The sequence below is a fragment of the Cornus florida genome, unplaced genomic scaffold, assembly GCF_030987335.1.
Source record: "Cornus florida cultivar Cherokee Brave unplaced genomic scaffold, ASM3098733v1 CherokeeBrave_3.0.0_Hap2_Chr11, whole genome shotgun sequence".
Lineage (NCBI taxonomy): Eukaryota > Viridiplantae > Streptophyta > Magnoliopsida > Cornales > Cornaceae > Cornus > Cornus florida.
Genome location: NW_026775581.1, coordinates 3,574,936 through 3,602,930, shown reverse-complemented (window position 1 = coordinate 3,602,930; position 27,995 = coordinate 3,574,936). Strand labels below are relative to the sequence as shown.

At 36.1% G+C, this 27,995-nt stretch overlaps 1 protein-coding gene across 5 annotated transcripts; it reads left to right on the top strand.

Annotated features, from left to right (window-relative positions):
• The first annotated feature begins 25 nt into the window (after positions 1 to 25).
• Positions 26 to 27,525, top strand: LOC132285985 (serine/threonine-protein kinase BLUS1-like). Of its 5 annotated transcripts, none has more exons than XM_059788230.1 (23): positions 28 to 533; positions 1,868 to 2,122; positions 2,244 to 2,368; positions 2,465 to 2,509; positions 5,240 to 5,321; positions 5,451 to 5,519; positions 5,826 to 5,996; positions 6,090 to 6,155; positions 7,266 to 7,334; positions 7,467 to 7,538; positions 7,697 to 7,758; positions 10,722 to 10,955; positions 11,996 to 12,132; positions 12,316 to 12,410; positions 16,257 to 16,295; positions 16,386 to 16,445; positions 16,918 to 17,019; positions 17,137 to 17,188; positions 17,285 to 17,340; positions 17,958 to 18,037; positions 18,130 to 18,181; positions 26,936 to 27,056; positions 27,183 to 27,525. In XM_059788230.1, exons 1-22 carry the CDS (start codon positions 357 to 359, stop codon positions 27,002 to 27,004), a joined length of 2,169 nt encoding a protein of 722 aa, XP_059644213.1. In that variant the 5' UTR covers positions 28 to 356; the 3' UTR covers positions 27,005 to 27,056; positions 27,183 to 27,525. The 5 variants fall into 5 exon arrangements, with proteins under 5 accessions (XP_059644216.1, XP_059644215.1, XP_059644213.1 ...); XM_059788231.1 differs by having other exon boundaries at positions 30 to 533; positions 17,973 to 18,037; XM_059788232.1 differs by lacking the exon at positions 16,257 to 16,295 and having other exon boundaries at positions 27 to 533.
• The last annotated feature ends 470 nt before the right edge of the window (positions 27,526 to 27,995 follow it).

Here is a 27,995-nt window from a genome sequence, read left to right as displayed (position 1 = left end):
TGTTTTTAAATTTAAATGTAATTTAATACTTACCAATTCCTGGTCTCGAGTTCAATCTCGAGAATCAGCTCAAATTTGAGCTAGAAATCAGCTCTTTTATTTGAGTATAAATGTAAGGTTAGCCACTTCAGGCAAAAATATCCTAAAAAGTGGAGAACAAAAAAAAAATCAAGTCCTAAAATTACCAAACATTATTGATCGCCAGCAGGAAAAAGTCGCAACCGTCCCTCATCATGTTTATGCATAATTCAGCACTGTAAAAGCTTCAACACAGACACAGAGAGTTGATTCTATACACTACGCTGTGTAGTAGTGGTTTTCTGTTTGGTTTTCGAAGGTTTTTGTTTCCCGATCGTATGTTTGGGATGCAGGAAAGTGGTGGGAAAAGTTACTCGGTGAATCCCAATGATTACAAGCTTCTCGAAGAAGTCGGTTATGGTGCCAGCGCCACTGTTTATAGGGCAATCTATCTTCCTTATAATGAAGTTGTGGCCGTTAAATCTTTGGATCTCGATCGCTGCAATACCAATCTGGTGAGAACTCCTCACCCTTCACCTGAATAATTGATGGACTTCACTGCTAGCTCACTTGCATAGATTTGATATGCAATGTTCTATTTCTGATTTGATTTTCATTGTTAGAGTTCGTGATCTTGTACTCTGCTTTTGATCTGTTTCACTTCTGCTTTCATGTTAAAATAGGGTAGGATTGTGTGCTGTTGATTTGATTTGATTCGTAAATTGTGACTGATTTTATATATAATTAGGTATATGTGTATTATTAAGATGCTACATTCTGTTCCTTCTTACTTAAATATCCACCAACTTAATATCCAAAAAGGCTCTACCTTCGAATAATTTTGTTAAATATGTATAATTGACTTCAAACTGACTAGGTCAATAGCTATCCAACTTCTCTGTATCAAACTTATTGGAATCAGGAGATTGTTAACCCAGTTTGATGGTTGCGCCACAATTCGATGAGTCAATCCCATGGTAGAAGAGCTGAATAGCTGAAGAATATAATTATCATAGCTTTGGAAAATATAATATCATTTTAACTTCTACTTCAGTTACATTTTTGGTTTTCACATTTTTACAATAAATAAATATATTGATGTGTCTTAAGAATACAAAGTGGATGCATAACATGATCATCGTCAACCATTAGGATCACTATCAAAATGCATTTTGATAAAAGTAATGGAAGTAATAACGTAAATCCACACGCATCATACGATAAAAGTGCCTGGGCAAGCTCTCGCAAACTTAGTTGGTTGCAATATCATTGCTGTCTCATTGAAGGTTGCATAAGTGTTCTAAACATCTTCTATCTCCAGGTATCCAGGCTACCACTTGTAATAACTATATTTAGGCAACTAATTTAGTGCACAAGAGATGCTTTTCCTTTTTTTTTTTTTTTGGTGGTTAAATCATAAAATAATGATTAAATTTATTTACTCCCTTGTGTATTAAATGGGTTATAATCACTTATTTTATTTTGATCTGAATTCTAGATTCCTCTTCTAATTTTCCACATCCTCATATTCCTTGTTGTGATACCGGAAGCACATTCATTTCATTCTTGTTTTCACATATCTCAACTGCTTTGTTTCTTATAGTCATCGACATTGTTTTGCTTTTCCTTTATTATTTTTCAGCACCATTATTCATGGTCTTTCAAGTGGTTACCTTAATACTTCAATATTAGGCTTGCATAATGAACTCGAGTTTGTGAAAACTGGACTTTGTAAATATAAGTTTTAAATGGTCATTAGTTCAGTTATTGTGGCAGAAGTGCTCTATACAAGGATATATGACCATGGTTCCCTTTTGTGCTTTAATTGAAGGAGTGTGTTCTTTTGCAGGATGAAATTTCTAGAGAGGCTCAAATTATGAGTTTAATAGATCATCCTAATGTAATAAAGTCACATTGTTCATTTGTTGTTGACCGTAACCTTTGGGTGGTCATGCCATTCATGGCTGAGGGCTCTTGTCTACACCTCATGAAGATAGCATATCAAGATGGATTTGAAGAGTCCGTTATTTGTTCTATCCTGAAAGAAACTCTTAAAGCTTTGGAGTACCTGCATCAGCACGGGCACATCCATCGCGATGTTAAGGTTAGTTGAATCTAAGATTTTGAATTATTGTAATAGGTCTTTTCTTTGTTTCATTTTCCTTTTTAAAAAATCCAGGTTGGTTAGGTGGGAATTTGGTTTGTTTTAACATTTGTTGTTTTAGGCTGGAAACATACTACTTGATAGTAATGGGGTGGTGAAGCTTGCTGACTTTGGTGTCTCAGCTTGCATGTTTGACAAAGGAAATAGACAACGTTCAAGAAATACTTTTGTAGGGACTCCATGCTGGTGAGAGATATTGACAAAGAACTGAATTTGTTTCTACTTTTCTCTTCTTTACATCTGGTAAACTTTCAAAAAATCATGTGTATTAATAATTTACAGGATGGCTCCAGAGGTGTTGCAGCCAGGGAGCGGATATGATTTCAAGTGAGTATTTTCCGTCACCACAGATGCCATTTTACTAATTTAAGGTTTTAGTAGTATTAACATTACCGCCTTTATATATTCAAAAACTTACTCAACCTGAATAGGGGAATGCTTTAAGCATTTTTTTACATCACAGGATACTTGTTCAGTTGTTTGACTCCTTAAATTTGCACCAACTCCTTTAAATGGAAATATTTGTCAAAATGGCTACATGCTGGTTTCCAAGAGTACTTAACAAGAGAGGTATCAAGAATAGCAAAATGCTTATTCCAACTTTAGAGAATTAGTTTGTGTTGGCCTTTATATTGCTATGTTTTTTTTTTCATTGCTATAAATAATGAAATCTGTAAGTTATTTGAAACTTCTTTTATTTAATTAATAGAAATGTTCTTTTTATTTTTTTAATTTTTTTTTCCCGGGTAAATTTTATGAATTGAGATGTTGTATTTCTAAAAAGAAAGAAAGTGTCTGTGCACACATTCTACAGCCCATGTATCTAATGATGTCGTTCCGGTTAGGTGCAACATAGACATATATGCAGTTGTATGCTAGAATTTAAGTCCATGTTGCAGAAGAAGTTGTCGTCGTTGTCATCATCCTTGCCTTAATCCCATATGAATGGGGTCGGCTACATGAATCTTTTCTTCCATTCTTTTCTGTAACAAGTCACCTCTCCTCTAATATTTAAAATTTTAAAGTCATTTCTAATGATTATATCGCATGTTAATTTCGGATGCTCTGTCTGCCTCCTATGCTCTATGCAAATTATCCTTCGTCTTCTCACCGGTACATTTATAGGTCTTTTGTATATATGTTGCAGAAGTGTTAACACAATTAGATTCCTACTCAACTAGAAGTGCCTCGTTATGCATGCTAGCTAAAAGCATAAAATCACCAACACTGGGGCATTAAAGATTTTTAGGTTTCCAACCTGAGTTCTAAAAACCCTTTCATCAGTCACATTGAAGTCCTGAAATCTTTGCCCATTCATAACCTCCTAGCAGCACGAATGTCTTTTAATATGCCTTTTCCCCTCTATGGATCAATGGATGATGAGATCTAGGAGCTGCTGACAAATATTGACATAAAAACTTCTCAGGCCTTGCCAAACGGCAGAGTTGAGAGTTAAAAAAGAGGGAACAAGTTTTTGGAGGATCATTCTTTAATCCCAGTTTGGTTTAGGAATTTAGTTGGCATCATGGTAGAGTCTACTTGTGAGTAATAATTAAAGGGGTTGACAAAGGTTATATTATATTGTATATTTGCCAATTTGTTCTTAGGAATCTCTCTTCGCTCTCCTTTCCTCTGCTGGTTTGTTCCATGCTTCAACTTATGAAGATTCCCTGCTATTCACTTTAAAAAAAAAAAAAAAAAAGGCAAAAAGAAAAAAGAATGATCTTTGGGAACTGTTGTGTTGATTATTATTACTTCTATTTTTTTTTTTTTCTTGTTTGTGTTCAAAAAATTCTCAAGTCGCTTTGTTATATTTGGATTGTATTTGAAAAAGAGTCTATTTAACAATAAGTTCTCAGAATCATTGCTTCTAAGTAATGGTGGATCAGAAAATTCATGCTCTATTTTTCATTTTTTATTTGTGGGAAGGGAGGCAACGAAGTTGTGGAAGGCCATTACCCAGTATGGTTCCCTTCAACTGAGGAAGCATTCTGAATAAAAAAGAATAAAAGACATTTTATCTAGAACAGATGGTGCGGTAGGGGCAGAGGGAATTTCCGGTGTTGGGCATGCGAAATATCTATGCACCAACTTGAGATCCTAATTTCCGGCCTAATTCTTCTTCTGATGATCGATTCAACCTCTGATCATTAACTAGTGTAAAATTTTATTGGTAATTTCATAGGTTAACAATGTTGATGACAATGATGAAGAACCAACTAAATATTGGATTGGTGTGAGTTGTCTTATTCATTTAAATTTATATTCCAAAATAATGAATATGAAGAGCAATACCTAGAAAATATGCAATGGTAGTGGGATTTTGAAGGGGCTGGGACTTAATAATTGAAAATTGGTGAGGGGTATTCAGGGAAAAAAAAAAATTGGTGAGGGCGAAACAATCATGCAGAGGCTGCTTTACATTATAATTAAATCGTGGGGCATGGAATAGTAAAGGGGTACAATGCAATAAAAAAAGAATAATGGGGTTTAATGCAACAAAAGAAAATTCTTTGCTTGGTTTCCATGCTTGACCTTGGGTTCGGAGATTCAATCAGTTGGATGCTTAAGACACATATCATACTTGATACACATAACCAAGTCCATAGCATAGCTTGGGGTCTTTTTGAGATAACTTGGGGGAATGGATGGGATGGAAAGAGGTTATTGACTTTAGGTGTACTCTTGCAATTAATCATAAAAATAATAACTTTTCCAGATTCCTGCACCCAACCGCCTCTCTTGTACACCACTGTGTATAGGTGTGACATTTCATTGACCATCTACCTACCACGATATTGCCCTTTCTTTCAACTTAGTACCAGCTGCATATTATGTTGATTGCCAAATTTCGACATTTGAAGGAACTATTGATGGATCTCTATAATGTCAATTCATATACCTTGATTTTGATTTGGTTTTTAGTCTGTTTAGTGCCATATACGAACTCCAAGTTTATGTTTTCACGAAATAAATTCGACAACATATATGAGAAGCACAACATTGCCAAATATAGGTTTATAATTTGGTTACCTATACCATCATTTTATTTTGCAGGGCTGATATCTGGTCTTTTGGAATTACTGCATTGGAGTTGGCTCATGGTCATGCACCCTTTTCGAAGTACCCCCCAATGAAAGTCTGTACTTTTACCTATGAGAATTCAAAAAAAAAAAATTCACACAGATGCTGCATGTACTTGAGAAGGCTTTCATGGAAACTACTGTACTGCGGCAAATAACATATTTCTACTTTTCTTTTGCCATAGGTTCTCCTAATGACCATTCAGAATGCCCCTCCTGGACTTGATTATGACCGTGATAAAAAGTTCTCTAAGGTATCAGTGTTATTTCTGGCTAGTGAGTGTTTCTGAGACTACCATATGTTGTTCACTCTTATGTGCATAACATAATTTGAATGTTAAATCACGTTTGCAGTGATGCCTGGTCTATAAGTTGGTTCATGAGGCTTCAATCATAGTTGCTTTGTTGCATCAATGATTTTATAGATTGATATTTTACTTGAAGAATTTCCAGTTATGAACAGTCTTCTAAGAGATAGTTGCAATGTGCTTGGTGAAGGATTTTGTGTCATATTGTTTATAAATTGAAATTCTAAATAAATGATTTCCAGTTGTGAACAGTCTTTTAAAGAAATGGTTGCAATGTGTTTGGTGAAAGATCAAACAAAGAGGCCAACTGCAGAAAAATTGTTGAAACACTCCTTTTTCAAGCATGTTAAACCTCCAGAGCTTTCTGTAAAGAAAATCTTTGCGGAGTTGCAACCATTATGGAACCGTGTCAAAGCCCTCCAGGTATCCTATCATGGTTTTATGGAATGGATCTCTTACTTCTGCAGCTCCACTTGTCTTGGTATATTTGTTCAATAAACTTACCAAATTATGCAGCTTAAAGATGCTTCACAACTAGCTTTGAAGAAAATGCCTTCAGCAGAACAAGAAGCAAAATCACAGGTTTGGGACATTACTCAAAGTAATTGTTCGGATTAAGATTGCTTCTCATCTGTTCAAGTTTCCTCTATTATATTTCTTGTGTTCACATGACATTGTACTTGTTTATAGACATCGTTAAGAGCAGAGCTATACCTACTTGCCATCTTTCAATTGATCGAGCCCCCAAAATCATAGCTCCATGGTTTTGTTATTCATGATTAATCCAGAGAGCGTCTTCCACTTGGCCCCAAAACTCCAAACCATCAGAGGCAATCTGATTGAATTAGAAATGAAAAACCATTTTCTTCCATAAATTAAACCAGAAGCCCTTAATTCATTTAGCTATTCCAAAGGTAAGCACCACCAAGATGAAATAATAACCTTTGATAATAGATTTAGGGTTTCAAATAGGAGGGTTTACCTCTCTGTAGATGACTCAGCATCTGCACTGTCATTGACAAAGTATTTAACGAATTTTTTCCAATGCAACTTGTTCTTGCCAATTAATTAACTAATTAACTCTACTCCATAACTTTAGTTACAGTTGCGTCATCTGTATAGATGATTGCATTAGCACCTTCTTGTTTGAGACTGCAATTGGAAACTAAAACGTCTTGTAGCTAACTTCTCTATGATATGAACAAGCAGCCCTTTGTTTAAAAACGGTGGTTTAGCCACCTTGTCGCTTTGCATTTATATTTATATGTAGATTAATAGGCGAAGGAAGCACTGTCACTGAAGGGGCTTATTACATGCGCTGTTGCTGCTTTCACTATGTCAACACATCAAACACACCACTCAACTTAACAAAGTCTAACCCCAACTCTTTGGGATCAATACGTTAAACATGCTTCGACTTAATTTGCACTTGATTGGGTGCTTATTGATCCCTGGAAAACGACAGGTACTACAATGTTCTCTATAACTTTGTGGAATCTTGTCATTTAAATACTTGCGTAACATCTATGATATCGTATACATTTCTTGCATCAAATAAAAATTAAATAGATCAAATGAATTTGGGGATTTTGTTAGTAAGCGGAATCTAGACTTAATTTCGATTCTTTATTTCGTACTTCGTTTTCTCCATCCTTTTTTTTTTTAATGATAATTTTTGGCTTTTCTTATCAGAGTGAGTATCACAGAGGTGTTAGTGCCTGGAATTTTGATATAGAGGATTTAAAAGTCCAAGCATTGCTGGTATGTCACATTTTAATAATTTTCAAATGCCAATATGCTCCACATAATCTTGAGTAATTTGCTTCTTAAATTTTTATTTTTTATTTTTTCTCCTTAATGGTGATTATGAATGGACCCCCACCTACCTGGCAGGTGCAAGATGATGATGAAATGCAAGAAATTAGAGAAGAAGTTGAGAGCATGAAATCATTTGTTAACAATAAGGTCATTGAAATTTTTTCATCTTTATAAATATTTATTTTATTTAAAGCTGTTCAAGTTTGCTAGATTACGTGCTGCTTCTTGATATTCAATTTATGCCTAATTTTACTTGAAAATTTTTATTCTAAAGAAATAGCTTATAATCTACTTTTATTATGCAGGGTGCATATAATTTAAGATCTAGTATTGGGAAATCAAGTTCCACAACTGACCTAATTTGCAGGTAAATTTTCTGTGGCTTTATCAGCACTCACACCTTGCAAGTCCATTTTGGTTTTAGTTGTTGTGCTCAGAATCGTATTTATTTTCAATTTAGTTTTATTGTTCTCGCATTCATTAAAATCCGGTTATTATGTGTTTTACAGCTAACCATTGTCGTCATCATCATTATCATTATCATTATTCTTGCCTTGATCCCAGCTATATTTGTGATAATTTTTTATATAATGCCTGTGAAAGGGAGGATAAAACAAAAAGTTCTTCTTTATTATTTATGTTGGTATAATTCATTTTAGTGTTAAATCAAACAGTTTTTGGAATGGTTCTGTAATGGATGGAATCACATACATGTTACGTAAATTACCTCTAGAGAAGTAACTTGTTGATTTCGTGATCTTTTAAGATGTCCATAATTCACTCCTTTTGGATTAAAATGTCTAATTTATGGTATCGGCCTCAGAAGAATGACATATTTTCAGGTTTTCTTCGAAGGCAAAACATAGCTGACCCATTCGTTGACATTAATGGATGGATTTACTTCTTGATGCAAATAATAATTAATAGCCTTGAAAAGTGTCTAAAAGTCAGTCTAGAGAACTGAAGTGTCATTAATAGTAGTATTATAAAAGGGACAGTCTTGTATATCTGCTGTAATTAAGTCATAATCAATATCAATTTCAGTTATTTTCAGAGTATAAACTTCCCTTAAGGCTTGTCCCAGATTTCCCTCAAGAAATCTAGACTCCAACGGTGATTGGAGTATTTCTAGTCTTCTTTATTATTGTAAGAAGACTTCTGCTCATCCCATCCCAAACCCAATGAGCGGGAATCCTTTGCTTTTAGTAAGGTTCTTGTTCAGGCAATCTGTAGTTGTCTTTTTAAATGATCATATAATATGGGATTGGTTAGTGTTTGGTTGTATTCACTACTGAAACCAACCTCCACTTAGAGGAGGCGGGGGTGGTGATACTGATCCTTCTGTTCTTATTTGAACTCTATAGGGTGGAAGTTTTTGCCCCTTGGTAAGATTCTTGTATTCAGATAATCATTACATTTTTGTTTTCAGTTATCATATAATATGGATTTTTAGTGTGTGGATGTCTTCATTAGTTCGTAGACTGTGTGATTTAATACTATAGTTATTAGAAATATATCTGCAGATGTAAGACTAGCCTCCAGTACTGCTACTATGTAGCTTAAAGTATGCTAATAGATAAGAAGTACTGTTAGTATAGTGCCTGGGCAACATGAGCTAACCTTATATTTGTCCTGGATATCATCACTCAGAATGTAGTTTATTCTAATTACCTAATCTCTGTCATGGCTCTCTCCAATCTGCATATCTGTTTCCAGAACCATGTTTCTGCAGTGTTCTGTTTTATGCAGGTTTCGTTGACCAAATTCCTCTTTAAGCTGTTATTCAAGATTCTAAACAGTAGTGTCTTGCTTGTGAAATTTTTTGAGATTTGGCTTATGATTCTGGTGAATTGTTTTTTTTTCATGACTTTGGGATTCAAGTATTCAACTACTCCATGTTTGATATTATATAGTCACTCAGGACACTTACTTGTCAGCATATTAGACTTGAAACCTTGGATCTTTCGTGAGAATGAGATCCATATATTTTGCCTCAAATGGCATTTGTTCTTTTCGACCATACAGAGTCCTGATTTGGTAAACTTTCTGCAGCATTTTTAGCACTAGTATAATATTCATCCAGTTTTAGTGCTTACTCCAATACACTTGCAGATAATGGTAAATTCATTCTATTATGGAAAGGCACATGTTTTGCAAGTTTTAACTTGATCAAGGCATTACAGCTGCAGCACAAATGTGGTTGAACTGGATATTCAACTCAATAGCCTTGTTCCCCTTATTTTGGGATCAACTAAATGAATCTTGTTTTACCATTCTACCTTGTATAGGATGGTTACTTCATTCAAATGTGCAATGCCATGTCTTCCCATAAAATATCAATTACATGAACCTTGTCACTCTTCCTTACTATTGCAGTTATTCATCTTTGTTGGATATGGCCAAACTATCTCGATTAATGTTTTCTCATTTTATCTCTATTTGATACTACTTTTACCATCACATAATTGTATCCGCTTCTAATTATATATCTTTTTTTTTATTTTTATTTTTTATTTTGTCTTATCACACATTGATCTTGATATTGCATCTTTGATGCACTTGTGTGATGAATATGTTGTTTCATAGAGGCACCGCATCTGTCCTAAATATGATTTGCCTTTTAGTTACTTTATAGAAAATTTCTTTTAGCTTCATATGCATACATCGATCAAGCAATATGCAGAAAGCAATTATCTGCTTAATTTGTCTTGCTTTACTTTTATGACCATGGCACCTCTAATCTCCTCACTACGAATAATTAAGCTGGATAACGATACTATTCAATTGATGGGATCTCTTGATCTTAGGATTCCGCTGCTTCTCAAATATATTTTTAGTTCTGTCTAAAATTACTTTCCAGTATTCTGTGTTTGTCCTGCTTGGCTGACCTAGATAATAGAAAGTATTCTTCTATCCAATTAATCTTATATAAAAATGCATTTTTTCCCTAATTGAGATTGGTATTCAAAGATATATAACTTCTTTTTTTTTTTTTTTTTAAATTCTAAAATTCTTGTATGGCCCGATGACAGCTCAAGTTCCAAATGTGCTTTTTTTTTTTTCCTCTTCACCTTTTCTGTGGGAGTGACATATATCTTTTACTTAGTTTATTGTATTTTAATTGAAGTTCTTCTCTTAAATATTGGAAATTTGTCGGTATTCTGTTCAGGATTTAATTCTGTTCAGGATTTAATACACTTCGGCACATTGTCACTGTTGGGTTTCCTATTTGTCGTCCATGCATATGCAAGGTTTCTATGCATTTGTGTATTCGACTCTGTGCATTTCTATTCTAAATTTACTTCTATTTGTGACATACTATTGTTCCAGTAAAAAGGGAAAAGTTCCGGAAAGTGATTTACTGGAGTCTGACAATCAAGGGAAAACTGGTCTGGAGAAAAACAGATCAAGAACTGAGCTGCTACCATCAACCTCAGAGAAAATTGCTGTACAAGCCAAGACTAAAACTTTAACAGGGAAGAGTCATCAGACTCAGAGTGGGCCACTCATACCCGGTCGTGTGCTAAGTCATTCAATGTCTGAAAGGGAGCGTAATTTTGACAGGTCCATCCTAGTTCAATACTTGTTTTATCCATCTAAAAAATGTTGCATGGTTATGTTGAAATAAGCACAGATTACTATTCTTTCTCCTCCGCACCCCCCCCCCCCCCCCCGGGCGAAAAACACACACACACAAAAGAAACCAATGTTTGTGTAGCGTAATTGTGTATGAATGCACCCCTGTATAAATTGTATATATTGTAACTATCAGTTTTGAATGAAGAAGGAGAAATGATTCTGTTACTTTTTATCCAAGTCCTAGTTTACAACTGTAGTAGCTATCAGAATGGATGTGGAGCTGCGCATAAAGTGTGGGAGTGAAGAAACATTCTATTTATTTGGATATCTTTACTCTGATAATATTGCCTATGCATTATTGAGTACTATTATGTTGTGGGGATAGAAAATAATTCTAAATAGTTCGTAAGTAAAATACTGAAATATTGTGCTCCATTGAGCTTTTCTATATGACAGTTCTGGTTGTGGTGTTGTTTGGATGGGGGATTTGGACATTAAGAAAGGGAATATTAGTTTGTATAGAATGTAAGAGACAGCAAGGCAACTAGCATGTAATGTAGTAATGAAAAATAACTTAATTTTTTTTTTTTTTTTTTATACTAGAGGATACATGGTGTATAATAGAATAGTATGGAAAAATAGAATTCATATGGCTGACCCTATTCATTTGGGAAAAAGGTGAGGATGATGATGGTTTGGACATGGCATTTATTGTTTTCTTGGAAGGTCATAATGCTATACTGGGTGATGGGATTTCATGCGTAATCAAAATTAGTCTTTGTCGGTTTTTCTTTCAAAGCAAAAAAACATTTAAATATGAATAAGAGGTGCAGCCTGCATTACTCTATTGTTTGAACTGTTATACATCTGCCTATCGTACTACAATAAGAGTGTAAACAACCTATCATACTGTAATACGAGTGTAATTCACATGCACAAACACACACACACACACACACACACACACACACACAGAGTTTGTGTGCGTAAGTGATCAACCAGGCATATTTTTCGTTTATTATTAGGTGGGAGATTGATAACCAACTGCCAGTTGAGAAAGTTCAACGCGAAGTACGAAGAGCGCCAAGCTTTAGTGGTCCATTAATGCTTCCAAATCGAGCTTCAGGAAACAGTTTATCAGCTCCCATAAAATCTTCAGGAGGTAACAAATTTGTTTAATTTGCAATAAAGACATATTACCACCAAATCTACTACTACTATTACTACAATGTAACTTTAAAACTATTTCTTTTTGTGCAACGTGTTACACGATTTTCTCATTAGCTAATAAGAAATATTGTAGCTTTTAATATATATATATATATATTTTTTTTTTCTCCAATAGGATTCAGAGATTCTTTTGAAGACAAGTCGAAGGCCAATTTAGTGCAAATAAAAGGGCGATTCTCAGTAACTTCAGAAAATGTAGATCTTGTAAAGGTAAGCACTACAAGAAAAATAAATATTTACTGGTTGCAAAAAATCCTGTAAATACTTTTTGCAAGGTTCAATTGTTGTAAATTTCATTTACTGCACTCAAAAATCCCTTTTAATTACCTTCTGGTATGCGGTAAACATTCTTTTTGGATATGGTAAATAGTTTTTACCGCATTTTTATTAAACACAATTTAAAACTATTTTAGAATATATATATAATCCCAAAAGGGTGCTTGCTTGCTCTAAATTGAGCCAAAGCAAACAGATTACATATGCGATCATCACCTGGAAACAAATTAGAACAAAAGTAAAAAAGGTAATAACACTAGATTGGTAACTAGTCTACACAAATATTACATTTTCAAAGCATGTAATATTTCATAAATCTCTTACTATAATTCTTCACTCATATTCCAAAATCATTTTCATGGGAGCTAATCCAACTCAAGCTCTCAATATGTTCTCAAGCATTGCCCTCTGCTTCCACAGAGCATTCACCGCTGGTTTGCCTCACAGTACCTAGTTTTCCAAAAAACACAGCCATGGTGGATAAATACCACCACATACAAAATCGCAAGTGCGATCAAACATATATATAATTAAGAGCTACCTATGGCCTTTATGCCTTCATCATTTTGAAAATCCAGGAAAAATTACTAGTGTCGATGCATATATCAGAAAGATATCTGTGCATAATATATGTTTTGAAATATCAAGTCTTCGGGAAGACATGTGCATAGGGAAGAACACAGAGCAGCTCAAAAAATGCAGATATAGCAAAGAATAGAACTGTGAGAGACAATATAGAACATTTTTAACCAAAAAGTAACCAAAAGAACTAGAAAGTTCTATCGGTCTCTTTAAATCGTAAGTTTTAGATATCCATAACATACATTAAGTAAAATTTTAAAACTTCAGGAAAGGAAGTAGAATACTTTATGTAAATAGGGATGTCAAATGAAGTATACGCTTTATGCATTCGACATCCCAGGTGCAGAAATAGGTTACTACACACTTACGCTGAAGATTTAGCAAAGAAGATTCAAATTTGAATTAATCTCGTTGATTGAGCTCAAAACCTGCAATTTTGAAATCAACTATCATGAACTTTCTCCAGTGTAGATATAGCAATCGTAGATTCAGGGCAGCACCCACCCTGCATCGTCAACACACTTCCAAGTTATCCACATTTCTGGATCAAGAAAATCAGATGTCATATGTCATATGTCAAAATGGATGTCAGCATAAAATGATGAATTTCGTGAGGTAATTAACTTTCTCTTCAATGATATGTTGATACCATCAGTACCTTGATTCCTCATTGCAGCTATAACAGCTAGCTGTTGTTTTTTTTGCTCCCTTAGCACCTTGCTTAGATGACTTCAAATATGCAAAACAAGATGGCCATTAACAAATTCATAAATTATATTAACTACAGAATCCTATACAATAGAAAAACAAAATAAAGTCAGTACATACTTTTGCAGGGCTAGACATGATACCACTGGCACTTCGATTCCGCATCTCAGCTATAACAGCTAGCTGTGGTTTTTTATTTTTTATTTTTTTTACTCTCTTAGCACCTTGCTTGGACTACTTCAAATATGCAAGACAAGATAGGCAATAAAAAATTTATAAAATTGAACTAACTAGAGAATCCTATAGTGTAGAAAAATACAATAAAGTCAGTAATTACTTTTGGAGGGCTAGACATGATCAATTAACAAGATATCTAGTGAAGGATGAAAGCACATGCACTGGGAAAAAATCATAAGAAGTAGATTTGCTGAATTATATATTAACAAATAATCATAGGAAGTAGATATGCTACATAAAGGACACTAACATAAACAAGTATTTTGGACTTGTTGTATATCATTGTTGTGATGACCTCTGTGGGCAAGTGTGATGTCAAGACACTAGACGAGTTACCACACTGGTAGGCTACAGGGTATTGTGATCCCACATTGCATGGGTAAGGTGAAGTGCTATATGTAAGGTTCAACACCCTTCCATGACACAACACGTTTTAAAGTTGTGATGGCCGTCTACCCATCAGAACTCCAAAGTTAAGCATGCTTACTGTGGAGTAGTACCAGGATGGGTGAACCTCTGGGAAGTCTCTTGTCCGGGGAAGCCAAAAGCGGACAATATTGTCATATTGTGTCTGGGTAGGGTGAGGGTTGTTACAAATGGTATCAGAGCCGAACCTAGCTGGAAGTGTGGCCAACGAGGACTTGGGCCCCCACGGGGGGTGATTGTGATGATGACTTCTGTGGGTAGGTGTGATTTGGGCGGGTGCGAGACACTGGACGAGTTATCACGTTGGTAGGCTGCAGGGTGTCATGATCCCACATCGCCTGGGGAATGTGAAGTGCTATATGTAAGGTTCAACACCCTTCTATGACACAATGCCTTTTAAAGTCGTGATGGCCGTGAACCTATCAGAACTCCAAAGTTAAGCGTGCTTACTATGGAGTAATATCAAGACGGATGACCCCCTGGGTAGCCTCTGGTCTGGGGGAGCTAAAAGCGGACAATATTGTGCCCGGATAGGGTGAGGGTTGTTACAATTGCAATCTGAACGATAAACAGTAATTAAAAAGGAATGCAGGCAGCTTTGTTCTCAGAAGATGGTAGAACTAACTTGGGTATTTGAGAAGCGGTTGTATACCTTGGGTAATGGTTGTTACAATTGCAAGTGTTATACCTTTTCTTGTTGCATCATCGCTGAACACATTTCCTGTTAAGGTGGATATGGAAACAGCTACCAAAACAGAAACAAAAAAGAAAACAACCAACTTCATAAGGAAAGAACAAAAATAATAAGTGCAGAAATCAATCAAAGAGATCAAACTATGTGCTATAGACCCACAAAAATTCAGTAACTAAAAGAAATCTCAAATGACTTCAGAGCCTAAGACAAGTATTTTGAAATGGAATAAATATAATAAAAGAGAAAAAAAAAAAAAAAAAACCCATTATCGAAAAACTCAATTATCTTTAGTGGTCTACACACAGTCACATGCACATATGTATGTATGGCTTTTCGTTTCCTCGTGTTTGATTTTCCAAGTATTTCTCACATCTGATTTTGGTTGATCTTATTCAAAATTCGATTTTTTTTTTTTAAATTCTAATTCTATATATATATATATATATATTTTTTTTTTTGATAAGTATATTCTCTCTTAAGGTTCGACACCGAGATTGTGTTGAATTGAAAATTTGTGAAACGACTGTTTTATGAATCTTCCTGCTAAAGAATTGGCTTTGCAAACAATTATACCTTAAACAATGGAATGCCTACAATTCATGAAATTTCACCTGTGAAAGAACTGCGAAAGAACTTCTGCTAGGGCTTCAATTGACAATGGACACTAGGTTTCGCTCATGATCTGGAGTTTGTGTACAGCCGCTAGCGTTTCGATCAACAATAGATGCTAGGTTTTACTCATGAACTAGGTTGTGAAGGGAATTGGAGAAGATAACTTACTATTACTAGAGTTCTTTGGAACAATTGCCAACTAATAGATAAAAAAAAGTGAATTTTGTTAAGTCTTCAACCACGTGCTTTCGTTTATTTCAAATTAGGAAATACAATGTGAATTTAATGTGGTTAATATTAAGGGGAAAAAAAAATATAGTAATTTTTTTTAAATACCATTTCTTAATATACCACATTCTAAAATTTGATATAAGTAAATAATAAATTTTTTACAAGGTTTCATACTCAAATGCGTTGAATAACATGTTGCATATACTCATTTTTGTTGTAGTGAAGGGTCTATGCTAATGGTAATTTGTTTTATATTAAGTGACTGTTGCTAACTTAAATATATATTTTAGGACATTACATTATGTACAGTTCCTCAACTATCTTCACAGGTAACTTGGCAAACGTTGCAACAGTCTTTTTATAATAATTTCATTTGGGTGTCTAGTTCTTCCTTGATATTGTATTCATGTGATTTTTAGGGGTCACCATTCAGGAAGTCTGCCAGCGTTGGTAACTGGATATCTGATTCCAAGCTAATGGTTTGTGTACTGATCTCATAGATTTCTTTGTGATGCAGTCCACTTAAAAACCGTAGATTTTTTAGTTGCCTTCATTTTCTTAGGTTGTATCAGCTTAAGTTGCAATGAATTTAAATTATTCTGTAAATAGAAAATGATGATTGTTGTTTCTGATATGCACACAAAGGCGCACACAGGATATTTCTTCTTGTGTTGCAGAGACATCAGGTTGATACTTGGCATCCTGAAGTAATACTATACTTTTGTCAGTAATTTTAGTAGTTGTATGGAATGGATATATAGTACTATACTGAAGTAATGTCTTTAATCTTGTTTCTAGTGGTTATCTTATACTTATTAAACTGGCTACATGCTGAATGACCTGCCAAAATTTAACGTCACATTCAGAACTGATTTTTTTTCTTTCTCATCCCCTTCCTTCCTAATCATTGCACTCTGCAATGTAATCTTGCATTGCTAATTATTTTTCCAGCCTCCCAGTCAGTCATCGAAGGAAATTAGCAACAGCAATGTATCTTTATCACTTCTCATGCCCCACCTTCAGAACCTTTTTCAGCAGACGTCAATTCAACAGGTAAAGGCAGGGTTATTTAAATAAGCTTCTTGTTTGATTCTCGAGTGGAAAGTACTTTGGAAAACTTAAATTTTAGAACCATGGACATTCCTATTACAATTGATGTTGTAATACCAGGATACCATTTTGAACCTGCTGAATGGCTTGCAACAAGTGGAGGTCATTGATGGTATGTGGAAGGTCCATCATTATGATTTTTAATGTGGAAACATTAGTGAAACAGATTCTGAGTAAGCTATATTTAATTATCTTGATTTTGTTTCAGCTTCTCAAAATGGAAAGTTGCCTCCATTACCCCGCAGTTCTGAGAATAATGGAACTGTAAGTATATTTTCCTTCTACATATTATGGCTTTAGTTGATTTCAGTGCTTAAAGTATTCTTTCTTTGAAGGATCTCTTGGTGATGCACACTCGTATGTCTTTAGGTATGCAGGAGCATGCCCATGTCGTAAGGTCTTACCTCTTAGTAGTAGTGGTAAACATTCTTAGGTTCAAGGTCACGAACACTTGGAGGGTTTGGACTTAGGATCTGTATGCTCCTGTCTGATTAGTAGTACCATGTTTGACAAATACCTGCAATTTGCAGGGGTCTGTCTATATTGTCTAACACCTTTGTATGTCACCATTCTCCATAACTTCTATTTTATGTATATGATGCAGCATATCCTCTTGTAGAATACTGTCCTACTTTTCTTTTTTCACCTTATTGTGAGATGATGAAATCACCACAGAATTGTTCAATTTGTTTCTTGTTGGTCAGACTTTAAGTGACAAGCATCGCTTATTTATGTTACCTATCAACTTCTTCTCTATGGTTCATAATTCATTTCTGGAAGATCTGGCATCTTTATAGACATTTCTTTCCTAGACAGTTGGACTGAATATCATGATCAATCATAGGTGAGAATTTTTATAATAATTATTATGTTATTATTAGTTGCTCATTCCACAGGTTGAGTCTGCAGTTTCTGAAAGGGAGCATGCCATGCTTATCAAAATTTCTGAGCTTCAAGCCAGGTTAGTCAACAAATAATGCTGTTGAATCTTGTTTTAACTTTGCTGAGGAAGTTTATCTAATGCTCTCTCTCTCTCTCTCTCTAATTTTGCAGGATGACTAACTTGACTGATGAGTTGACAGCTGAAAAACTAAAATACATACAAGTGAGTTGCTTTGAGAGTTTCACATTTCTGCTGGTCTTTATAAATTAGCTCTGAAAAATACAGTTTTGAGTGGTTTGTAAAGACAATTTTCTCTTGCTGGTTGCTGACTTGGGAGTTGGGATATCAAATTTGATAATAAGTAGTGGACTTTTGCCTCCTAGGTTCCTAGCAATACTTTTGTACCAACCCGAACCCGAGGGTCCGAATCCCTAACCGGGTCCTTACCCGAACCCGAGGTCAACTAAGGACACTGCCGTCATTTCCTATGTCAATACATAATTTATGTGTCATCCCAGGGTTTATACAAAACAAGTGAGATCACAAATATAAAAGATGATAAAACAGTCCACTAACCCATTCAAACCTATGGAAGAATGTCGTCCGCTACTTTCTTCCCGTGACCTGAAAAATGTTAAAATGATGGGGTGAGCATAAAGCTCGGTAGGAAGCGTTTAAGACACACCTCTTACGACCCCGTGAATCCATACAATGAATAGGATGCGAGAGAACGGGATCATATCTCGGAAAAAATAAGCAAAATAACGGTTTGACATTGCATGGCATGGCATTTCATTGACATACATTGTACACTTGGTGATTGGACGACTTGCGTATGTATCCCCATTTCCGAAACACTACCATTTCAACTTCCAAACCGTTAGTGTAATCCGACCCAAGGCACCTCCAACGCGTCACGAAAGGAGGATTGGCTAACCATCCACGACCACAAAGCATCTCCAAGGCTTCGTATCCGGCCTAGTTAGCTCAACCACGCTAGGGTCTTTCCGTAGTCCCCTCTAGACCACACTAACACTACGGACCACTAGGCACCTCCTAGGCTTCCGGTTTTCACAAACACTTTTCAAAAAAACACTTTTCCCAAAAATAATTTTCATTTGTTTTTAAAACAAACTTTTCCTTTTACTTTCCCAATGGCAATGCATGAATTATGCAATTTCTTTAATGCCATGACAATATAGAAATGTCATACATATCATCCACATCATTTAAGCATGTTTAAAATATGAATTTCCATACAATATTGCATTCTCATATTTCTGAATCATGGCATTTTACATATTTTAAATTCGCAAATCCAACAATTAAATTCTACAAATTCCATCGTCATATTCACATTTTAAGAAGAAATTCTAAACATTTATTTCCACAACTAATAATCCCAAATTTACATAGCAATTGGCAAACATTTTACATACAAGTTATTATTATTGAGCATGCTTTTCATCACAACAAATTAATTAAGTTCATAGACTCAATTAACACACCACACCACTTATCATCATGAACACAACCAAATACAATCACCATATTTAAAATAACCAAAACTAAGCATGCTTATAACCAACTTTAAAAAGGAAAATTCACAAAGAATCAAAGAAATTGTGAATTAGAATACCCTAACTTATGTCCAAATTTTTGAAATCCCTAGGTTGGCCAAACAAGGATTTGCTCCTATCAAAGCGTAGATCTCAACGAGCTCTCCGATTTACCTTAAAAGGTACCAACAAATTCTAGAAAATGAGGGAGAAATCAAAGCTTGAAGCTTTGTAGAAAAAGAAAAGAAAAAAGGAAACGAAAAGAAAAGAGAGATTTACGTAGAGAGAGAGAGAAACTGATGGTTGCATATGGCCATTAGGCCTTTTGAGATGATTTAATGAAATGGTGGGGCCCACTTGCTTTTAAATTATCTCTTACCATTTATTTTTCACCACAGATATATGTATATATATATCTTTTAAATCCAAACCACACAAATTAATATACCACTATGAACTTGTGCAAAAATAACAATGCATGAAATGTAATAGACCCGTGACGTAACTCCAATACATAACAATTCCGGTAGCGGGTCCCACCCGGGACCTTCCAGTCCGAAAAATAGAAAAATGCCAAGATGGAAACCAGTGCATTTCCAAGAGTCCAAAACTCAAGGAAATGCCCCAACCAACTCTCGGACAAATCCGGCACACCCCACGGTGTCCGGAACACAAAACGAGAAAAGGCGAAAATACCCTCAAAATTCAGAAAAAAAATTCCAGAAAATGGAAAAATGATAAAAATCGGAAATATTACAATCTACCCTCCTTAAAAGATTTTGTCCTCGAAATCTACCCTCCTTAAAGAAGGAGGCCCACAGTACACACCTCGAGAAATACCCTACAAGACCACAAGACTACGAGCTCGCCAACCTTATTGCCTTTGACACCAGATGTCAATAGGCAATCACACACCACTACGACTAAAACACAATGCTTATCACCCTATGAAGGTACTCATTACTCACGACATTAGAACACGAGACCAACTAGGCTCTACATCCGACTCTTAACGGACATTGGTCCACTCTACACTGCTACACAAGACTCCGAAGCCTGAAAGAAGAATGGTCACTAGACCACCGAACATGACAACATCCAATCTCAACTTCTCCTTAAAAGGACATACAAAACCCTAGACAAAGAACCCCGTCTATCTCACAATCAAGCTCAACTCTAATCTACAGATCTCTGTCAGACCAAACACTCGCTACCTAACACTTAACTACACCATCACATATCCGTACGACGACTACTAATCACACCAAGCGGCAATCACTAAACTTACCATCCTCAAGATGACTAAATAATGAATCTCCCAACGGCTACATAATCACGAGTCACTAGAACAATAAAACAAATTATCTTGTACCCAGGTCACAAATCCTCAAAACAAAATCTTCAATAGTTAATGGTTGTACCACAACCCTTTCTCAGACACTTGATCCTAGCTAACACACCTCGTCACCCGAGACAAATCATCTGAGTCCACACTGCCACACTGACACAACGCACAAAATTGTGCTCTCACTGTCACTAACAAGTCGAAACAATCATTGACCTTTGACCCGACATCGTGCTAAAGAGGGACTGATTCAAGAGAAATGGTTGGCCAGGCCATTCTCATCCTCGATTTGGCATTCTCATCCTCGATCCGGTTTCAGCACAGATGTCATTCTTGTCCTCAGGTCCAAGACCTCAAACACAACCCCGCACATTCCACAAAACAACCATAAGGTCCATTCACTTTCAATCCATCGTGCTACGTAATCCTTAACAGCTATACAGTCACATACTTACTCTAAAAATCCCAATCATACTTTAATCACATAACCCTTAACAAGTTAGAAACAACACAGCACCAAACGTCACAATCATCGACCAGCGTAAAAACTCTCTAGTGATCTCATATCACCTATATCAGGTAGACAACTCCATAACATCATTCAGTTCAATTCTTACTATTTCAAAACACACAATACGACCGTCCCATGCCTAAAACCTCAAAACCGAAGTCAATCACTCCTATTATTCCTTAATGGAAACACATATTCATTCTCTAGCTGCTTAGCACTCAAACAATACCGACACTTGTCCTCAAGACATTGCTTAAATCAAACATCAATAAAAACACCCTAGTACATGACTCACATCACATCACCTAATCATCCTCGAACGTACAGTTCACGACACATCCCTTACCCCTCACTGCTAGTACCAAACACCGGAAACGCACAATCTCTATTTGGCAACTCTTGCCTCACACTACCGATCAAGACCACTCTCAAAACAAGCAGCACCGAAACCAAAGACCCTACCTCCCTCTGTGGGAGTGAGTCGACCCAAACAACCAAACCTTTATCGGTGAACTTTAACAGCATAACAAACCACACATAGCTCCGTCCATCTGCGGATGTGCACAACTCCTAGATGGAGAACAAGACATACGGCAAACGACGTCCTTGTCAGTACTAGAATAAATGAAAGGGTAATGAACCCGCACTCGTCAGAGACTGACAACTCATACCTGAATGCACCTGACACCCTATCACACGCTACTCACCAATCGTCTAACCGTGGACACCCAATCTCACCTGAGATGAAATGAACTCCTTACACACAAGGAGGTGAACTAACCGAATACCCGTGCGGAACTATGAACACAAATCTAAGTGATATCGCCACTAATGGACCGTCATACACAATCAACATCGGAACCTCGCATACGCTACTCCGCAACACCCATGCTAACCAAAACCAATCAGATAAGAGCACCAATTGCCTACAGCGTACTAACAATAGGAACGATCACAGTGCGTTGGATACTACATCCCATTCTACCTAGAATCAATCACTCCCAATGACAACCTTTAAGCCATAAAATGACACTTTACCCCCCATTCCATCTCTACCTTCCTAGACGATGCTGCCTCGATCACCGTGCACACCCGACTCGTGACCTTAGTCACAACAACCCACTGACTCATCAAAAGAAAAAGGTGCCTATCTGGCAACATCGTCCTCATTGGCTCTAAAGACTAAGCTGCTCACCATCACCTCGACTGATACACAACCCCCATTACCTACCTGATAACATATAACAACAACTACTCTCCAATCCACCCTCTGATCATACCCCAAACCATTCTGCTCATCAATACTAAACATCATGCCATAACGCCTCTACTACCATCATCCTCGAATGACAACTCAAACCTCTCATCTCACCAGATCACCAAGTCACTATTAAGCAATTATTCTTATAACACCGTCATAACAAAAGAATAAGCATTACTTTCGATACCTCCCACAACAGCCACTAGTTGTTACCAGAAAAGAACCTCTCTACGGCAATGTCATGCCGACAAATCCCAAAGGAAAAAAAAATGGAGCACAAAAACTAAAATGTTCAACACCAAACTATCTCCTCAAAACCATCTACAACACAATCAGTCACCAACACTCAACCGGTTACTCGAACCACTCCTCCCGAGGCAATCTATGCGTCTAATTAAAGAAACCTCACACTTTAGGTTCAACACCATTACTTTTCCTCTTCACCATTCCTCAGAACACCCTTGGCCCCGACAAAAGTCAAATGGGGCTACCAACTAAACCTACGAGATCACCCTCTTCCCAAACATTCTAATAATCGGTCTATCTCTTTGGATTCTCAAACAACCAGTATTATCTCCTGATACCCCAGACACAATTGAAATACAACTCCAGTCCACATCCTTCAAATTCTAAAACATGGTCCATTTGGTAACACAGTACCTACCATCAATCACTTCATCTGCAAACGACCAAATATACTAATGATCACATACAACCTGCCTTATAGTGCAATTCTGCACTACACAACTAAAACTGACCACTATACACCACCTCGAGACTTTCTCGACAACCTATAATCCCGCTCATCCACCAAGCCATGCAATCAACTCACTGAGAGTTAATTATCGGCAACACGCTCCTGTAGCTTCCCGAAATGGGAATCACCCCTCGATAAACCAGTCTCTAAGGCACACTCTTACAACCTACGAACTGAATCACATCAAATAATTGATCAGCCGGCATTGGCATGACTCCGGTCTATGCCTATGCCTATGCCAAACCAGACCTACTAAGTCCAACAAATCCCACAATCATAACCAACACGCTTCTTCGGACTGTACCAGAATACTCGAAATACACGTCTACAACCCATAGACTACATTCGTGACTCAAACAACCTCTGTCACACTACCACAACCGGTTCGAAAAGAACTTCCGCACCAAGCCGTGACCCAAGTCACAAACACTAACCTCCTTAGGTCGTACCTTTCTCCCTCGAAACCCTCACTCGCACCCCTGACCTCCACGGTCACAGGAACCCATCCACCAATGCATGAAACTCACACACAACAAAGACACCATGCCATGAAATATGAACCCGTTCTAAAGTCGTGCTCTAAGCACCGCATAAAATGCAACAAGAAGATCAAAATGAATACACACCAAATAGGTCAATGCACGAGCTAGAAGTCAACACCTGTAGTTCGATAAGAATCAGTACCCAACAACCCTGGAGCAACAGAGCTCCTCTCCTACTTAGGTCAAAACTTACACAACCCTCAATGCCGTGACAAGTACTCTACCGTACTAGTAACCACCCCAATGCTCAACCGCATAAGCATATAAGAATAAAGACATACACATACAAAATGAATGAAACCTACAATACCATGTTCATTACTTGTCACTTAATCATAAAAGAAAATTGCACCAACCGTGCCTATTACTTGTCATCGTCATGTATCACATACTTTCTACGTTATCATATATAACATGCGTTCAAATACTTTCACATTTCATTTACATAGTTGGTTCATACAATTATTCCACATACATGGCCATATAATACAAATTTTAGCATTTAAACACATAAACATGTGAACACTTATCAAGAGAGCATGCCCTTTAAAAACCGTAAACATATAAGCACATAAAGCAAATAATCAGTTACACATGCTTTTCAAACAATTAAACACCTTAGCACATAAGCATATAAACATACAATTCAACTTTCCATGCAATCCTATGTAGGCCTCTATCCGTCATCCTAATGGTATTCAAACCATCGCTCTGATACCAAATTTGTAACAACCCGAACCCGAGGGTTCGAATCGCTAATCGGATCCTTACCAAAACCCGAGGTCAACTAAAGACACTACCGTCATTTCCTATGTCAATACATAATATATGTGTCATCCCAGGGTTTATACAAAACAAGTGAGATCACAAATATAAAAGATGATAAAACAGTCCACTAACCCATTCAAACCTATGGAGGAACGTTGTTCGCCACTTCTTCCCATGACCTGAAAAATGTTAAAATGATGGATGAGCATAAAGTTCAGTAGGAAGCGTCTAAGACACACCTCTTACGACCTTGTGAATCTATACAATGAATAGGATACAAGAGAATGGGATCATATCTCGGGAAAAATAAGCAAAACAACGATAATATCAACAGATACATACGCAAGTCGTCCAATCACCAAGTGTGCAATGTATGTCAATGAAATGCCATGCCATGCAATGTCGCTCCCCATTTCCGAAACACTACCATTTCAACTTCCAAACCGTTAGTGTAATCTGACCCAAGGCACCTCCAAGGCGTCACGAAAGGAGGATTGGTTAACCATCAACGACCACAAGGCACTTCCAAGGCGTCGTATCCGGCCTAGTTAGCTCAACCACGCTAGGGTCTCTCCCTAGTCCCCTCTAGACCACACTAACACTACAGACCACTAGGCACCTCCTAGACGTCCGGTTTTCACAAACACTTTTCAAAAAAACACTTTTCCCAAAAACAATTTTCATTTGTTTTTAAAACAAACTTTTCCCTTTACTCTCCCAATGGCAATGCATGAATTATGCAATTTCTTCAATGCCATGACAAAATAGAAATGTCATACATATCATCCACATCATTTATGCATATTTAAAACATGAATTTCTACACAATATAGCATTCTCATATTTCTGAATCATGGTATTTTACATATTTTAAATTCGCAAATCCAACAATTAAATTCTACATATTCCATCAACGTTATATTCACATTTTAAGAAGAAATTCTAAACATTTATTTCCACAACTAATAATCCCAAATTTACATAGCAATTGGCAAACATTTTGCATACAACTTATTATTATTGAACATGCTTTTAATAACAACAAATTAATTAAGTTTATAGACTCAATTAACACACCACACCATTTATCATCATGAACACAACCAAATACAATCACCATATTTAAAATAACCAAAACTAAGCATGCTTATAACCAACTTTAAAAAGGAAAATTCACAAAGAATCAAAGAAATTGTGAATTAGAACACCCTTACCTCAAAAGATGAGAAAAGTCCCAAATTATGCCCAAATTTTCGAAATCCCTAGGTTGGCCAAACAAGGATTTGTTCCTATCAAAGCGTAGATCTCAACGAGCTCTCCGATTTGCCTTAAACGGTACCAACAAATTCTAAAAAATGAGGGAGAAATCAAAGCTTGAAGCTTTGTAGAAAAAGAAAAGAAAAAAGGAAAAGAAAAGAAAAGAAAAGAGAGATTTATGCAGAGAGAGAGAGAAACTGATGGTTGCATATGGCCATTAGGCCTTTTGAGATGATTTAATGAAATAGTGGGGCCCACTTGCTTTTAAAATTTGTCTTACTATTTATTTTCCGCCACAAATATATGCATATATATATATATATATATATATATATACATATATATATATCTTTTAAATCCCAACCACACAAATTAATACAACACCATGAACTTGTGCAAAAATAACAATGCATGAAATGCAATGGACCCGTGACGTAACTCCAATATACAAAAATTCCAATAGCGGGTCTCACCCGGGACCTTCCAATCCGAAAAACAAAAAAATGCCAAAATAGAAACCAGTGCATTTCCAAGAGTCCAAAACTCAAGGAAATGCCCCAACCAACTCTCGGGCAAATTCGGCACACCCCACGGTGTCCGGCACACAAAACGAGAAAAGGCGAAAATACCCTCAAAATTCAGAAAAAAATTTCAGAAAATGGAAAAATGAAAAAAATCGGAAACATTATAACTTTTTTCTCTGAAAGTTCAAGTAAACACACACTGCCACTATATATATTATGCCTCCACCTAGGCTCAAACATTAAAACTTTCCATTTGGGAATGAGAGCTTATACCATCTGGGCTAGTACCCATTTCATATCAATACTAATAAACATGTTTTCTTTGTTTTTCTCTCTGCGAGGAGAGGAAAAGGGATGCTGGTCCTTTCATTGTTGTTTTTTTCCTCCTTAGTGTTGGAGGAAAAAAACACGTTTATCTTATTTTGACATTGTGGTTTGCCTACTGCTTCCAGTTAGTGCGGCAGCTAAATGCTGTTTCTTTTCTGGACGAAGATGGCGACATAAGAAGAGAGGATGCTTGAATACTGAAACATTTTGATACAAGTGTAAAGTACGACCACCGTGTATATTCAGGTGAATGTTTTATTCTGAATAAGTCTTTTTTATTATTATTATATTATTATTATTATTATTATCATCTCTGTATTTTTATCTTTTTCGTCTGATTTATTTTATTTTATTTATTTTGATAACATGTAGAAGCAGAGGCCAGGAATTGTTGTTACTGGAATCATGCTTTTCTTCACGGTGTTTATAAAGTTCTCTGATAGAAGATTCTGCCTTCTCAAACGACACAAGCAAATAATCAGTCGGCTAAGATACTATTCCTTCTCGTTATTTGGCACAAACAGAAAAGAGCTCCTTCCTGTGCAGATTAATGTAGTTGCCTCCCTCCTTTTTTATAATTCTGAAATTTCCATCTGTGCTGTAGTCATCTGGGATCTGTGAATTACAACAAATTCTGTAAAATTCACTTGTGTGTGTGTGTGTGTGTATATATATTTGATGTTGTCTGCTTATACATGATGGAAAAATTTCTGCAGATATTGGTTGTGCAATTCGCCCTGGTGATTTGCTAACTTGATTGTTTCACCATGTGTTTGGCATATAATTCATTGTTAGGTTTTCTGAAAAGCAAAAGTTATCATATTTCACTTCACTGGGGAGATGGCTTTCATTTTTCCAAATGGCTCAATAAAAGAATAAATTATTATTATTATTATTATTTTTAAAACACGTATGGATTTTTTGAAATAAATTGACCAGTTCATGCATGGTGGTGGTTTTAAGGTTTTGATGGTGCTGGTTCGTTTAGAAGACATGATTATTTAATTTGTTAATTAGAACAAATTAAAAGAGAAGTGCACGTTTTTACTTTAAAGGGGATTCTCATAATTTGTTAATTGGAACAAATTAAAGGAGGAGGAAATTTTTAATTGGAAAAGTGCACGATTTTCTAAAAAAGGATTCTCATAATTTGTTAATTAGAATAAATTAAAGGAGTAGTAGGAA